Source organism: Rhinoraja longicauda, chromosome 14 (genome assembly GCF_053455715.1).
Source record: "Rhinoraja longicauda isolate Sanriku21f chromosome 14, sRhiLon1.1, whole genome shotgun sequence".
Taxonomy (NCBI): domain Eukaryota; kingdom Metazoa; phylum Chordata; class Chondrichthyes; order Rajiformes; family Arhynchobatidae; genus Rhinoraja; species Rhinoraja longicauda.
Genome location: NC_135966.1, coordinates 48555792 through 48570285, shown reverse-complemented (window position 1 = coordinate 48570285; position 14494 = coordinate 48555792). Strand labels below are relative to the sequence as shown.

The 14494-nt window shown below is 46.6% G+C and overlaps 1 protein-coding gene across 1 annotated transcript in view; it reads right to left on the bottom strand.

Moving 5' to 3' along the window:
- LOC144600250 (dedicator of cytokinesis protein 2-like) overlaps positions 1-14494 on the bottom strand; it is a 706150-nt gene that overhangs the window by 524195 nt on the left and 167461 nt on the right. Inside the window, exons 18-20 of the mRNA XM_078411810.1 lie at positions 14104-14284; positions 9390-9487; positions 3777-3866 (exon numbers count right to left, since the gene is read on the bottom strand). Coding sequence (XP_078267936.1) covers positions 3777-3866; positions 9390-9487; positions 14104-14284 — 369 coding nt within the window. The remainder of the gene's footprint in view (positions 1-3776; positions 3867-9389; positions 9488-14103; positions 14285-14494) is intronic.

Here is a 14494-nt window from a genome sequence, read left to right as displayed (position 1 = left end):
AACCGTCAGAGACTCCTCCACACTCACCACATTCAAAACATCACTGAAGTCTCACCTATTCAGTACTGCCTTCAACCACTGAAGGTCACCTCACCTTCTGTCTCCTTTCTCTGTTCGTTTACTTATTTATTTATCTATTTATTCACTTCCCTATGTTCTCTAAATCCCTGTAAAGCGTCTTTGAGTATATGAAAAGCGCTATATAAATGTAATGCATTATTATTATTATTATTATTACTCCCTTTGAAGTTGGAGTTAGAGAGTGCCAAATGTGTGCCAGCACGGGTCCTCGTGAGACTTTGGATGTTGGACTATTTGACGGAGTTCTCTGAGAGTTTGCCAGAGATTGCAGGGAAGACCAAGAAGCCTCCACACAGGCCGACACCGAGACCTCTCAGGCTGCAGGTTCGATCGATGCCTGCTCACAGCTCTAACATCTTCTACGTGAAGCTGAGACCAAGTGGGCAGACACTGGGGTGAAGCGTGACTCATAGGGGCGTGGCTGTGTTCTGCAGCTGCGGCTCACCGGCAGTCTCTCTGTTTTTTTGTTGTTTTTTTTGTCATTGTCGTTGTTAAATGTACGTTTTGTTTTATTTTTAATTCTGTGTATGTAGGGGGGTGGTGGGGGGGTTGGGGGAAACCTTTTTTCAAATCTCCTCCTCAACGGAGATGCGACCTTTACCGTGTCGTATCTCCGTTCGCGCTACGGCCTAACATCGTGGAGTCGGCGGCCTCCAGCTGGGATCGACCTTGAAGACTCCGGTCGCAGGGCCTGGACTTACCATCTCGGAGGCTTCGGCCGTGGGCCCTGCAGACCGCAACATCGGGAGCTCGCAGGTCCCTGGCTGGCGACCGGCTTTTGGGAGCTCCAGCCGTAGCAGCTTCGACCGCCCAGAAGCGCGAGGTACGATCAACCCGCCCGCAGGCCCTTCATCACCCTGCGTGGCTCGGCCGCAGCACTTTCCATCGCCCGGTGGGGGCTCAGGACTTTCATCGGCCTGCTCGGCTCGGCCCTGGGACTTTCCATCGCCCGGTGGGGGCTCAGGACTTTCATCGGCCTGCTCGGCTCAGCTCGGCCCTGGGACTTTCCATCGCCCAGTGGGGGCTTCAAAAAGTTGGGAGCCTCGATCACCTCGTGGCACCACGGGAGAAGAACGAGGAGGAGATAAGACTTTGCCTTCCATCACAGTGAGGGTATGCCTAGAGCAATCACTGTGATGGCTGTTTTATGTAAAAAAAATTATCTGTGTGTCTTGTGCTCTTTAATGTCTACTGCCGGACCCTGACGTGAGAGGACGCTGGCGTTGAGTATTCGCCACTTTTCCGTCAGGATAGTTTGTCTGTTTGTTTCTATGTTAATTGTTTTTGTAAAGCGCTTTGAGCATGCGATAAGGCGCTATATAAAATAAATGGATTATTATTATTATTATTATTAAATTGATGGTGAACTCTTGGGGATTTATTAGTATTGGGGGGGGGAGGAGATTCCTAAAGGGTATCAGTAATTGCACACAAGTGTTTGCTGTTATGTAGAAAGAGTCAACAGAAGTGTGTTACTATTCAGAACGTCTTGTGAGGGGAATGTCTATTTTCAAAGTCTTCAGGAGATTGCCATTATTTGCAGCGTCTTTGTGAGTGTGTCACTATTTGTATTAAATCTTTAGAACTGTGTGATCGTTTGAAAAGTGTTTTGTACCTATGTCACTATTTACAATGCCACTGAGAGTGTGTCACACTGTGTAAGGCATCCCCTGAATACTGTGTGCAGTGTTCCCATGATTTAATTCATCTGAGTAGATCACTAAACTGCATCAGAAACCAATTGCAGATTCAAGCTTTAGTTTAGAATAGTTAATTGTCACTGGTACTGAGGTACAATGAAGAGCTTTTGTTGCGTGCTATTCAGTCAACAGAAACACAATACATGATTACAATCAAGCCAATTACAGTGTATAGGTACATAAGGGAATAACGTTTAGTGCAAGATAAAGCCAGCAAAGTCCGATCAAGGATAGATCGGGGGTCCCAAATGAGGTAGATAGTAGTTCAGCACTGCTCTCTGGTTGTGGTGGGATGATTCAGTTGCCTGATAACAGCTGGGAAGAAACTGTCCCTGAATCTGGAGGTGTGCGTTTTCACACTTCTGTACCTTTTGCCTGATGGGAGAGGGGAGAAGAGGGAGTGGCCGGGGTGCGGCTGGTCCTTGATTATGCTGCTGGCCTTGCCGAGGCAGCGCGAGGTAAAATGGAGTCAATGGAAGGGAGGTTGGTTTGCGTGATAGTCTGGGCTGTGTCCACAATTTCTTGCGGTTTTGGATGGAGCTGTTCCTGAACCAAGCTGTGATGTATCTTGATAAAATGCTTTCTAGAGTGCATCAGTAGAAGTTTGTGAGAGTTGTGGGGGGCATGCCGAATGTCCTCAGCCTTCTAAGGCCGGGAGGATCCCACACCATTTGTGTGATCTGAATATAATTATTTATTTACCTGCAGCAAATAGCACATAATGTCACAGCACAAAAACAAAACTACCTTGGTATGTTATCATTGCTTGATATCTGGTGCTATTAGTTAAGGACAGCCTGGGTTTGGTGCTTTGACATCACTCACAGAGCATTTCAGCATTGCCCTGTCGCGAGAGGTTGCTCAGCAAGATAAAGATTTTCCTGACTCATGAACAAATTAACGTTAAAAATGTTTAACTGACCTTCAGTTTCAATGATTTTACTGTTAAGCATGAAATAACGGCAAGGTTTGTGAGAGAAGGTTTCAACTTTCCCTCCACACTGGCAGCCTTTCCTACCAGTGGTCGATAATAGAATTGGTGAAGAACCTAGCACAATTCCATTTTTTTATAGTGACCGCTGCAAAATGTGGTCAAACTTGCCCCTTGAAGTCTAGAGCTCTGGCTCCAAGATCTGGATTCCCATCCACAATGATGCTCAGATCACAGAGTATGAGGAGAATCATCAATTTGTGATTCACTGTGGCCAACTTGCCTTGCCCCTTTTGAATGGGCAGTCTCCATCTGAATCTGAACGATCTTTATTGTCATTCAAAATGAATTGAACGAAAATCATTTGCCACGCAGCCACAACAGTACAGAGTAAAAGACACAAGACAAACAATTTTAACACAAACATCCATCACAGTGATTCCTCCAGACACCCCCTCACTGTGATGGAAGGCAAAACAAAAATTCTTCTCTCTTCCCCCATGCTTCTCCCACGGACAGATCGACTTCTGCCGAGGCTCCCGACTCGTGCAGCCCCCGCAAGGAGATGGAAGGCCCCGCGGCCGAGCCACGCCGGGCGATGGAAGGCCCCGCGGCCGAGCCGCACAGGGCGATGGAAGGCCCTGCGGCCGAGAGGACATGGGCAGCAGCTGGGTACAGAATTACAATCCAGTTTCCAAACTCCCCCGCATGGCAAATTATCACCATCTCTGCCTCAGCATGCGGTCTCCAGTGAGGTGCATCCTTCCCAATGCACCCTGGAGCCTTTCAACAAATGTGGGCAACCTCCACTTTCTCGAAGACAGTTAAAAGAAGGGATCAAATGCTGACTTTGCAAGCAATGATCAAATCTCATAAATGCCCTTAGAAATACTCTTATCGACGAGCATAAGGATGGGCACTGAAACAGAAGGAGCAGTCTATGCAGACTTGATCGGCATCTCACTCCTTTCATGATTTTTCTTTACTCTGCACAGGAAAAATCCGACCCGCGCAAGGAAATTGCACCAGTTGTATTTGTAAAGTGAAAAATAAAAGAGCCTTACCAAAGCATCAAAGACGAGGATGTCATATTTCTCTGTGTCGGAATGTTCCATCATGATGTTGAACAGCGCGTCCAGAATATCCTGAAGGAACTTTAATTATGCAGAACAAAGGATGAGCCAATGTTATGTTGTGAAAAATAATAGTTTTCACCCTAGTGACCTCTGACAGATCTACCTATACACAGTTCCAAATCTGTGCATTGGTCTTCTGCATGGAATCACCAGATTGATCTTACGAGCTCTTCCCCCAAAACATTAATGTTAATACCCATCTTCCTGAATTCTGAAGCACTTTATTCACAGATGTCTCCAACATATTTTTAGTTACCTGCACTAATAGTTAAGAGATGAGGAAATATTTGGCGATTGACACAAAGTGCTGGAGTAACTCAACAGGTCAGGCAGCATCTCTGGAGAAAAAGTATGGGTGACGTTTCAGATCGGAACTCTTAGTCTAGTTTAGAGATACAGCACGGAAACAAGCCCTTCTGCCCACTGAGTCCGCACCGACCAGCGATCCCCTGCACATTAACACTACCCTACACACACGAGGGATAATTTACAATTATACCAAGCCAATTAACCCACAAACCTGTGCGTCTTTGGAATGCGGGAGGAAACCGAAGATCTCGGAGAAAATGCATGCAGGTCACGGGGAGAAAATACAAACTCTGTACAGACAGCGCCCGTAGTCGGGATCGAACCCGGGTCCCTGGCGCTGTAAGGCAACAACTCTACTGCTGTGCCACCGTGCCGCACAATCAGACATATTCAGGAAATATTTAGGAAAGGCATAAACTAATAACCAGTTTAGGCTCCTTCATTATTTCCACTACTGCTTCACACTTTAATCCCATAATTTTGTCTTACTCCCAGTGACTCATTCCTATTAGTCTCAATGTTACATCCCATGATTTACAGATTCCCACTATCCTCTCTGCAAAATGACGCTTCCTGTGGAAATGCAAAGTAGTCCAACATGGACCCATAGAGTACGATTCCATGATTCTATGGAGGTGATGCACAGTGTGAAGTAATGGATGCATAAAGATGCTCTGGAGTTTTGTGTGTGCACATCACTAAAAGCTTGGGACAATAAACAGCGAGGTAAATGGAATACTATGTAATCGCCCGCAAATGAACCAGAATTGGAGAACCGTGAGAAGAATTGGGTATCGTCATTTCAGAAGGGAATATCAGTGGAAGTACAACGTGATTTATACAACCCGTTTCTCGGAGTCTAACATTTGTGGGGGTTCGGAAGAAAGGATCTTGATTATGATGTGTATATTACTGCGAAAGAGATGCATCTTTCAACTTCTTAACAACTTCTCCTTTGACTCCTTCCACTTCCTCCAAACCAGAGGCGTAGCTATGGGCACTCGCATGGGCCCTAGCTACGCCTGGCTCTTTGTCGGGTACGTCGAACAATCCCTGTTCCGGGCGTACACCGGCCCCATCCCCAAACTCTACCTCCGCTACATCGACGACTGCATTGGTGCTACCTCTTGTACCCATGCAGAACTCACTGACTTCATACACTTCACTTCCAATTTCCATCCTGCTCTTAAATATACCTGGACTATCTCCAACATCTCCCTCCCGTTTCTGGACCTCATCATCTCCATTATAGGAGACAGACTAGTGACTGACATCTACTATAAACCCACTGACTCGCACAGCTATCTGGACTACACTTCTTCCCACCCGGTCTCCTGCAAAAAGTCTATCCACTACTCCCAATTCCTCCATCTACGCCACATCTGCGCCCGGGATGAGGTGTTTCACACTAGGGCGTCAGAGATGTCCTCATTCTTCAGGAAACGGGGCTTCCCCTCCTCCATTATAGATGAGGCTCTCATAGGGTCTCTTCTACATCCCGCAGCTCCGCTCTTGCTCCCCCTCCCCCTACTTGCAACAAGGACAGAATCCCCCTCGTTCTCACCTTCCACCCCACCAGCCAGCGGATCCAACAAATCATCCGCCAACATTTCCGTCACCTACAACAGGACCCCACTACTGGCCGCATCTTCCCATCCCCTCCCCTTTCTGCGTCCCGCAGAGACCATTCCCTCCGTAACTCCCTGGTCCACTCGTTCCTTCCTACCCAAACCATCCCATCCCCGGGCACTTTCCCCTGCAACCGCACAAGATGCAACACCTGTCCCTTTAGCTCCCCCCTCAACTCCATCCAAGGACCCAAACAGTCTTTCCAGGTGAGACAGAGGTTCACCTGCACCTCCTGCATCTATTGCATCCGCTGCTCCAGATGTCAACTTATTTACATCGGCGAAATTAAACGCAGGCTCGGCGATCGCTTCACTCAACACCTGCGCTCGGTCCGCGTTGGCCAAACTGATCTCCCGGTGGCCGAGCACTTCAACTCCCCCTCCCATTCCCAGTCTGACCTTTCTGTCATGGGCCTCCTCCAGTGCCATAGTGAGTCCCACTGGAAATTGGAGGAACAGCATCTCATATTTCGCCTGGGCAGCTTGCAGCCCAGTGGTATGAACATTGACTTCTCAAACTTTAGATAGTTCCTCTGTCCCTCTCTTCCCCTCCCCCTTCCCAGATCTCCCTCTGTCTTCCTGTCTCCACCTATATCCTTCCTTTGTCCCGCCCCCCTGACATCAGTCTGAAGAAGGATCTCGACCCGAAACGTCACCCATTCCTTCTCTCCTGAGATGCTGCCTGACCTGTTTAGTTACTCCAGCATTTTGTGAATAAATACCTTCGATTTGTACCAGCATCTGCAGTTATTTTCTTATGCATCTTTCAAGGTCTTTTGAGATATTGTGCAAGATTCAGATTCTATTTAGTCTATTAAGGGGTCATGTATTGCACTTTCCATTAATAGAACTGATAAAGTTGGAGACATAGGGACTGTTTCTGGAGATGGTAAGATAATTAATCCTGCCTTTTCAGGATGAAACTCAGAAATATTTCCATAAACAGAGGGTGGAAGATGTTTGGAACTTTTGCAAATAAATCCAAATCAATAGCAAACTTTAAATATGATTGTGTTTTTTTAAATTTTAATAATGAATAATGTCAATTTAAAAATTAATGATGGGGTTATGTTACAGGTTATCCACAATATCATTTATCTGTGGAAAGAGCTTGAGTGATTAACTAACCTGCATTGGTCCCCATCTTCAATCCCCATTTGTCTGGCTTCGATGATAAGATCAGGTTCCTTGTTTCTGAAACCCTCAAAGTTATCCACATCGAACAGCCACAACCCTTTCTTCCCCCACAACCTGCTCATATATTGAGAGCGGACAAGCAGTACAAACCACCAAATGTAGTTGTAATTTAGAGATACAGCATGGAAACAGGCCCTTCGGCCAAACGAGTCCGTGCCGACCAGCGATCACCCTTACACTCTGGGGACAATTGACAGAAGCCAATTAACCTATAAACCTGCACGTCTTTGGAAAATGGGAGGAAACCGGAGCACCCGGAGAAAACTCAAGCAGTCACCGGGAGAACGTACAAACTCTGCCCAGACAGCACCCGTAGTCAGGATGGAACCCAGGTCTCTGGCACTGTAAGGCAGCAACTCTACCGCTGCACCACTGTGCCACCCTATGGATAACATTGCAGTAACTTCTGTTGATGATGTGAGGGTTCAGTGCTCCAGCTACATTGCCAACCCATATTAAACGTGTATGCAGAATTAACTCAGGCAGACAATCACATACTGTAGGCTGTGAGCCCTCAAACTCAGAGACTGTGCCAGGTATTGAAAAGATACAGCTGTCAACAACATATTGGTCATGTGATCAAACCGGCATTAAGGCCATTTGGCCCATTGTCCTTATGCCAACTCTTTGAAAGAGCAAGTCATTCTCCTTATGGTTGCCTTATCATATCATATCATATCATATCATATATATACAGCCGGAAACAGGCCTTTTCGGCCCACCAAGTCCGTGCCGCCCAGCGATCCCCGCACATTAACACTATCCTACACCCACTAGGGACAATTTTTACATTTTACCCAGCCAATTAACCTACATACCTGTACGTCTTTGGAGTGTGGGAGGAAACCGAAGATCTCGGAGAAAACCCACGTAGGTCACGGGGAGAACGTACAAACTCCTTACAGTGCAGCACCCGTAGTCAGGATCGAACCTGAGTCTCCGGCGCTGCATTCGCTGTAAAGCAGCAACTCTACCGCTGCGCTACCGTGCCGTCATTGTCCATTATTGTCCATTATAAATATACACATAAAATTTGCTATAGAAAGTTACTACTTAATTAGCTTCCACTTTCTCATAAGGATGTGGATCCCAGGTGGCAACAATTTGCTGCATTAGTAACACTGTCCCTATTGCCTTTCTGACTTTCCATTTCCTTAACTTGGAGGTCCCAATTGGCCTTGACTCCAATGCAACTTGTGAGGATATTGGGTCCTACTGTTGGTGAACACTGAAGCTCCAAAGAATGGGAGTGTTGTACAATGGCTAATCAATTTACCAATCTTGAGTTTACAAAATCCCTGCAGGCTAGATTAAAGTGCTAAGAAGTCGTACAGTTGATAAAAAGATTTGGTGTCATTCCAGTCAGTCTTCTTTCTGAAGACTAATCAATTGAAGTAACATATTACCCAACAGATGGGAAGCCTCTAGGTATGACTGCAACAAAGAACTTCAGTGTTAATGAGTTTGCCTGAGGATTCGGTAGAAATGAACTTGATTATGATGTGTTTATTAATGCAAAAATACAAAAAACTGTGCAACTTTCCAGCTCGGAGTTCCAATTTTTCTTTCCTTTTGATTTTGCTTCATTATGAAGTCACTGACCTCAAATTTGAAGGCTGCTTCCGGTGATGCATAAAATTATTAAGGAACATGACAGAAATACACTGGATTCAAAGTTGTTTAGCTTAATTTATCAGGTTGTTATGATTTTCCGAATGGATTTTGACTTGGCAAGTTCATTGTTTAATATTCATTATTGGACAATTTGGATATTTTTTGTCATTATATGATAGTAAACTGTAAGAGTGATTCAGTTATAAAGGTGTTAAAGGATTAGGAGTAGCAATGGTCTATTTCAGTCTTGAAACCTATTCTATCACTCAACTAGGTCATTGTTAAATTGATAAACTAGACGCTTTGATAAAGCCATCCAGCTCTCTGCACAATAACAGATTTTGGCCCAACCTTTTGTAAAGCATATTGAATTGAAAATAGTGGCTTTTCCTGAAAAACCTATGAACCCTTGTCACCCTCAGACTATGGTCTCCCCTCAGGAACAGTCTTGCTGAATCTTGATCGATGATGAACAGCCGTGAGCATGTGAGAGAAAGAGTAAGAAAATAATTGCTGGTACAAATCGAAGGTATTTATTCACAAAATGCTGGAGTAACTCAGCAGGTCAGGCAGCATCTCTGGAGAGAAGGAATGGGTGACCCGAAACGTCACCCATTCCTTCCCTCCAGAGATGCTGCCTGACCTGCTGAGTTACTCCAGCATTTTGTGAATGAACATGTGAGATGTGGGTTTGCAAACAAACTCAAGAATGGAAAATAACGAAATTATTTTGGGGTTGCAGGAAACACATACAAGGGGGGTCACTCTGATTTAGCATAGGACTTGACCGTACCTTAACTATCTCTTCACCGTCCACATTCTTCAGTTTCTCCAGGTTTTCTTGCAACAGCTCTGGTTTCATTCTCCACTTCAAGAGGCCCAGCAAGCCCACTGTGTGAAAGAAAGCAACCCATTGTTATCCATGCTGATCAATAGGGTTTGACTTAAACCAAAGGCAAAATCCCGCAGATGTCACAGAACCTGGAGCAAAGAGAGAACATGCTGACATTGATGGATGGGTTGGACAGCATCTGGAGAGGAGGAAGCAAAATCATTCTGATCAGAAAGCAGCCTGGATATTCTTTGTTTGGAACTTGAACTATGGTCTTCTCATTTAGTTGGTGCTAATGAGTATAAGATGGGGTCAAGGAAAGAGCGTTCACGTCGCGACCCTGTTTCCACCAATCTTTCCACCGCCACGCACAAGAAGCGCAAGACGCCATTGTACGCAGATGCCGAGAAGTCAATAGACAATAGACAATAGGTGCAGGAGTAGGCCATTCGGCCCTTCGAGCCAGCACCACCATTCAATGTGATCATGGCTGATCATTCTTAATCAGTACCCCGTTCCTGCCTTCTCCCCATACCAAGTGTGATCCGTTCTGGCTGAACAATATCTAATCTTGTGATGTGGACTCGATAAGAAGAGTACAAGACAAAAATGGTTCCTAACTATATACATGGACAATTGTTTTCAAATGTCTATTTATCACATCAGTTCAAAGTGTTTCAGATTAATGTTTGATTATGACTGCAGAAAATGCTGGAAACTCTCAGCAAATTTGAGCAACAGAGTTGTGGTGAAATGTTATCAGTTTGAAACATTAATTCTGTTTCTCTCTCTCCACAGATGCTGCCCGACCTGCTGGGAATTTCCAACAGTGTCTGTTTTAAGGTTTAACTACACTGTGTTGGAGCACAGCATCCACAATGTGGTGGTGTAAACTGCCGCAATTAAACAGGTGCCTAGGATGCTGGGGAGTGTCACACTGGAGTTTACAAGAATGAGGGGGGACCTCATTGAAACGTACAGAGTAGTGAAATGCTTGGATAGAGTGGATGTGGAGAGGATGTTTCCTACTAGTGGGAGAGTCCAGGACCAGAGGTCATAGCCTCAGAACTAAAGGACGTTCTTTTAGGAAGGAGATGAGGAGAAATTTCTTTAGACAGAGGGTGGTGAATCTGTGGAATTCGTTGCCACAGACAGCTGTGGAGGCCAAGTCAGTGGATATTCTTAAGGCAGAGATAGATAGAATCTTGATTAGTACAGGTGTCAGGGGTTATGGGGAGAAGGCAGGAGAATGGGGTTAGGAGGGAGAGATCGATTAGCCATGATTGAATGATGGAGTAGACTTGATGGGCCGAATGGCTTGATTCTACTCCTATTCTTTATGACATGTTGCCATCAGATGCCATATACTCACCTGAAACTCAGTTTAACATCCCAGCTTATGCATCTTCCCTCTCCAGATATTAATATTGCAAAATATAGTCATAAAATCATACAGCCGGAAAACAGGTCATTTGCCCCAATTCATTCACAGCTGCAAGTATGCACTCTTCTGAATCCAAAATATCAAAATATGTTGCATTCAAAATTGCACAATCTGATTTATCTGGTCATTCTGATTCTGGTGGTGCATTTCTAGTCCTTGGCAAATGCATTGCTTCTGTATTGGTCCAAATTATCAACATGGATGTGTGGGAAGGAACTGCAGGTGCTGGTTTAAATCGATGGTAGACACACAATGCTGGAGTAACTCAACGGGACAGGCAGCATCTCTGAGATGGCTGCCTGACCTGCTGAGTTACTCCAGCATTTTGCGAATAAATACCTTATTATTGATGAGCTTTGTACACCAGGCAAATAGAACATTTGGTAAGGGACTTCTTAATAATGGAAAGCATCTGGTTTTAGAACAGCACAGCACAGGAACGGGCATCATTTGTGCCGAACGTGATGTCTAGTTTAACTGAAGGTATTTATTCAGCATAAAATTCTGGAGTAACTCAGCGGGTCAGGCAGCATCTCGGGAGAGAAGGAATGGGTGACGTTTCGGGTCGAGCCCCTTCTTCAGACTGACAGTTTAACTGATCTCATGTGCTTGCACAAGATCCATATCCCTCTATTCCCTGCACTCCTATGTGCTTATCGAAAAGTGTATTAAACACCAGTATGGTATCTACCTCAACCCCCACCTCTGGAAATGCATTCCAGGCACTTACCACCCCAAAACAAAGTAAAATGCCTCACACACCTCCTTTAAACTGTCCCCTTCTCACATTATAGGTTCATCAATCTCCATTGTCACCTCCTCAAAGAAACTCAATGAAGTTAGTAGGATATGTCCTGCCACTTGCAAAGCTGTGCTGGTTACCCCTAATCATCCCTAATCCCCATTCTCTTCCAAATGGGAGTAAACCTTATCTCGAAAAATTCAATGCCACAGTTTCCCTCCCACTGACGAGGGGCTCACCAGCCTACAGTTCCCTGGATTCTCTCCACTTCCTTCTCTCCGGAGAGAGTAAGGGGGGGAGAGAGAGGAGGGAGAGAGAGGGGGGAGGGAGAGGGGGGAGAGGGGGAGAGAGAGGGGGGAGAGAGAGGGGGAGAGAGAGGGGGGAGAGAGAGGGGGAGAGAGAGGGGGGAGAGAGAGGGGGAGAGAGAGGGGGAGAGAGGAGGGGAGAGAGAGGAGGGGAGAGATAGAGGGGGAGAGAGAGGGGGAGAGAGGGGGGAGAGAGAGGGGGAGAGAGAGGGGAAGAGAGAGGGGGAGAGAGAGGGGGAGAGAGGATCAATACTGAATCCTTGAGATTGTAAACATTGCACTAATGTGGCAATAGACAATAGACAATAGGTGCAGGAGGAGGCCATTCGGCCCTTCGAGCCAGCACCACCATTCAATGTGATCATGGCTGATCATTCTCAATCAGTACCCCGTTCCTGCCTTCTCCCCATACCCCCTGACTCCGCTATCCTTAAGAGCTCTATCTAGCTCTCTCTTGAATGCATTCAGAGAACTGGCCTCCACTGCCTTCTGAGGCAGGAGGGAGGAACCAGTGGGCAGGTAGTGGAATCAGGGCAGGAGAAGGGGGCAGAGGTGGAGGTTAATGGAGCATAGAGTTGGAGCATGGTGCAGAAAGAGGGGACAGAGCAGGACGAGAGAGCAGGGATGGAAGGTGGAAGGAGTGATGGGCTGGAGGAAGGGGCAGGAGGGCACGGAGGGCAGAGGGTGGGAATGGAGAGCAGGAGGAGGGAGCAGGGTCATGAGGGAGGAGCAAGGGTTAGGGCAGAGTTGAATAGTACATGTGTCAGGGGTTATGGGGCGAAGGCAGGAGAATGGGGTTAGGAGGGAGAGATAGATCAGCCGTGATTGAATGGCAGAGTGGACTAGATGGGCCAAATGGCCTAATTCTACTCCCATCACTGACGACCTTATGGTAGAGAAGCAGAGGGCAGGTGGAGACAGTGGGAAGTACACAGCCAAAGCAGCTGCTGAGTGGCGGTGATAAGCGTGCAAGAGGGTGAGATGGATGTCTTCGATCCACCTTGTATCCACCAGCCGAGCATCCAGCCTCATGTGCAGGCATTCACACAATCCCTGGCCACTCCAACCTGCTGATTAACCAGCTAGCACAGTCCATCCCTTCTGTGGAAGCAGACGGGATGGAAAAGTGATGTTAGTTTTGGGATTGCTGGGAATATTTAAAGCCTAATAATCGGAGATTAGCCTGAAAAATGCATGCTTAGTCCAAACCTTCAGAGTTTTATTGTCACGACTGCAACAACTCAGTATCTGATTTCCACTGATCCCACAGGATACCATCTCCTCACAAGGTGACTAATTGGCTCCAAAATGCTTCAGGACATCCTGACACCATGCAAGGTATAATATAACTCTAGGTATTTCTATAGATTACCAATGGAGACCTTTGGATGCCTGACAACGTAACCACCAGCAAGCTATCCAAGTTTTTGCATAGAAATTTAATTTTAGTTTCGTTTAGGGATACAGTGCGGAAACAGGCCCTTTGGCCCACCGAGTCTGCACCAACCAACGATCCCCACACATTAACACTACCCTACACACACATTGGGGCCAATTTTACACTTATACCAAGCCAATTAACCGACAAACCTGTACATCTTTGGAATGTGGGAGGAAACCAAAGATCTCGGAGAAAACCCACGCAGGTCACGGGGGGAATGTACAAACTCCGTACAGACGGCACCCGTAGTCGGGATCGAACTCGGGTCTCTAGCGCTGTAAGGCGGCAACTCTACTGCTGCGCCACCGTGCCGGACAAATCTTCATGCCCCACATTTGACCACCTCATCCAAAAAACCCCAGCAGCAGCCAGATTACAAAGGTCTCAATCCGAAACAATGGACAATAGACAATAGGTGCAGTAGACCATTCGGCCCTTCGAGCCAGCACCGCCATTCAATGTGAGCATGGCTGATCATTCTCAATCAGTACCCCGTTCCTGCCTTCTCCCCATACCCCCTGACTCCACTACCCTTAAGAGCTCTATCCAGCTCTCTCTTGAATGCATTCAGAGAATTGGCCTCCACTGCCTTCTGAGGCAGAGAATTCCACAGATCTACAACTCTCCTTTTCACCCACTCCTTTTCTCCAGAGATGCTGTCTGACCCGTTGAGTTACTCCAGCCTTTAGGGTCTATCTTCAGATGACACAGTTACATTGGTAAGAGGCTCGACATGTGCATACCATTCTGTGTGAGCTTCGTGGAGCACACAAGTGACGTGATGACGAAGGTGTCTCTGAAGCTGTTGGAGAGGCCGGCACTCATGCTGCTGCGACTGAGCGTGGAGCCTTTGTAGTCGGACGCCTGGCGGCTGGACTGCAGCTTGGAGTAGATACTGGCGTCTTCCATCTTTTTGCTGTCACCCTGAAAGCCAAGAACAAGCAGAGAAGGAGATGAACTCTATGTCCTCTGAGGATTGGTGAACTGGGAGTGTAAATGCATCACCTGGCGTTGGAGTAAACTCTCCACACAACGGGGAATACGCCCCGATCTTTATCAACGGGGACAGTGTGGAGAGAGTGTCCAGCTTCAAGTTTCTGGGCACTCACATTTCGGAGGACCTAACATGGTCCA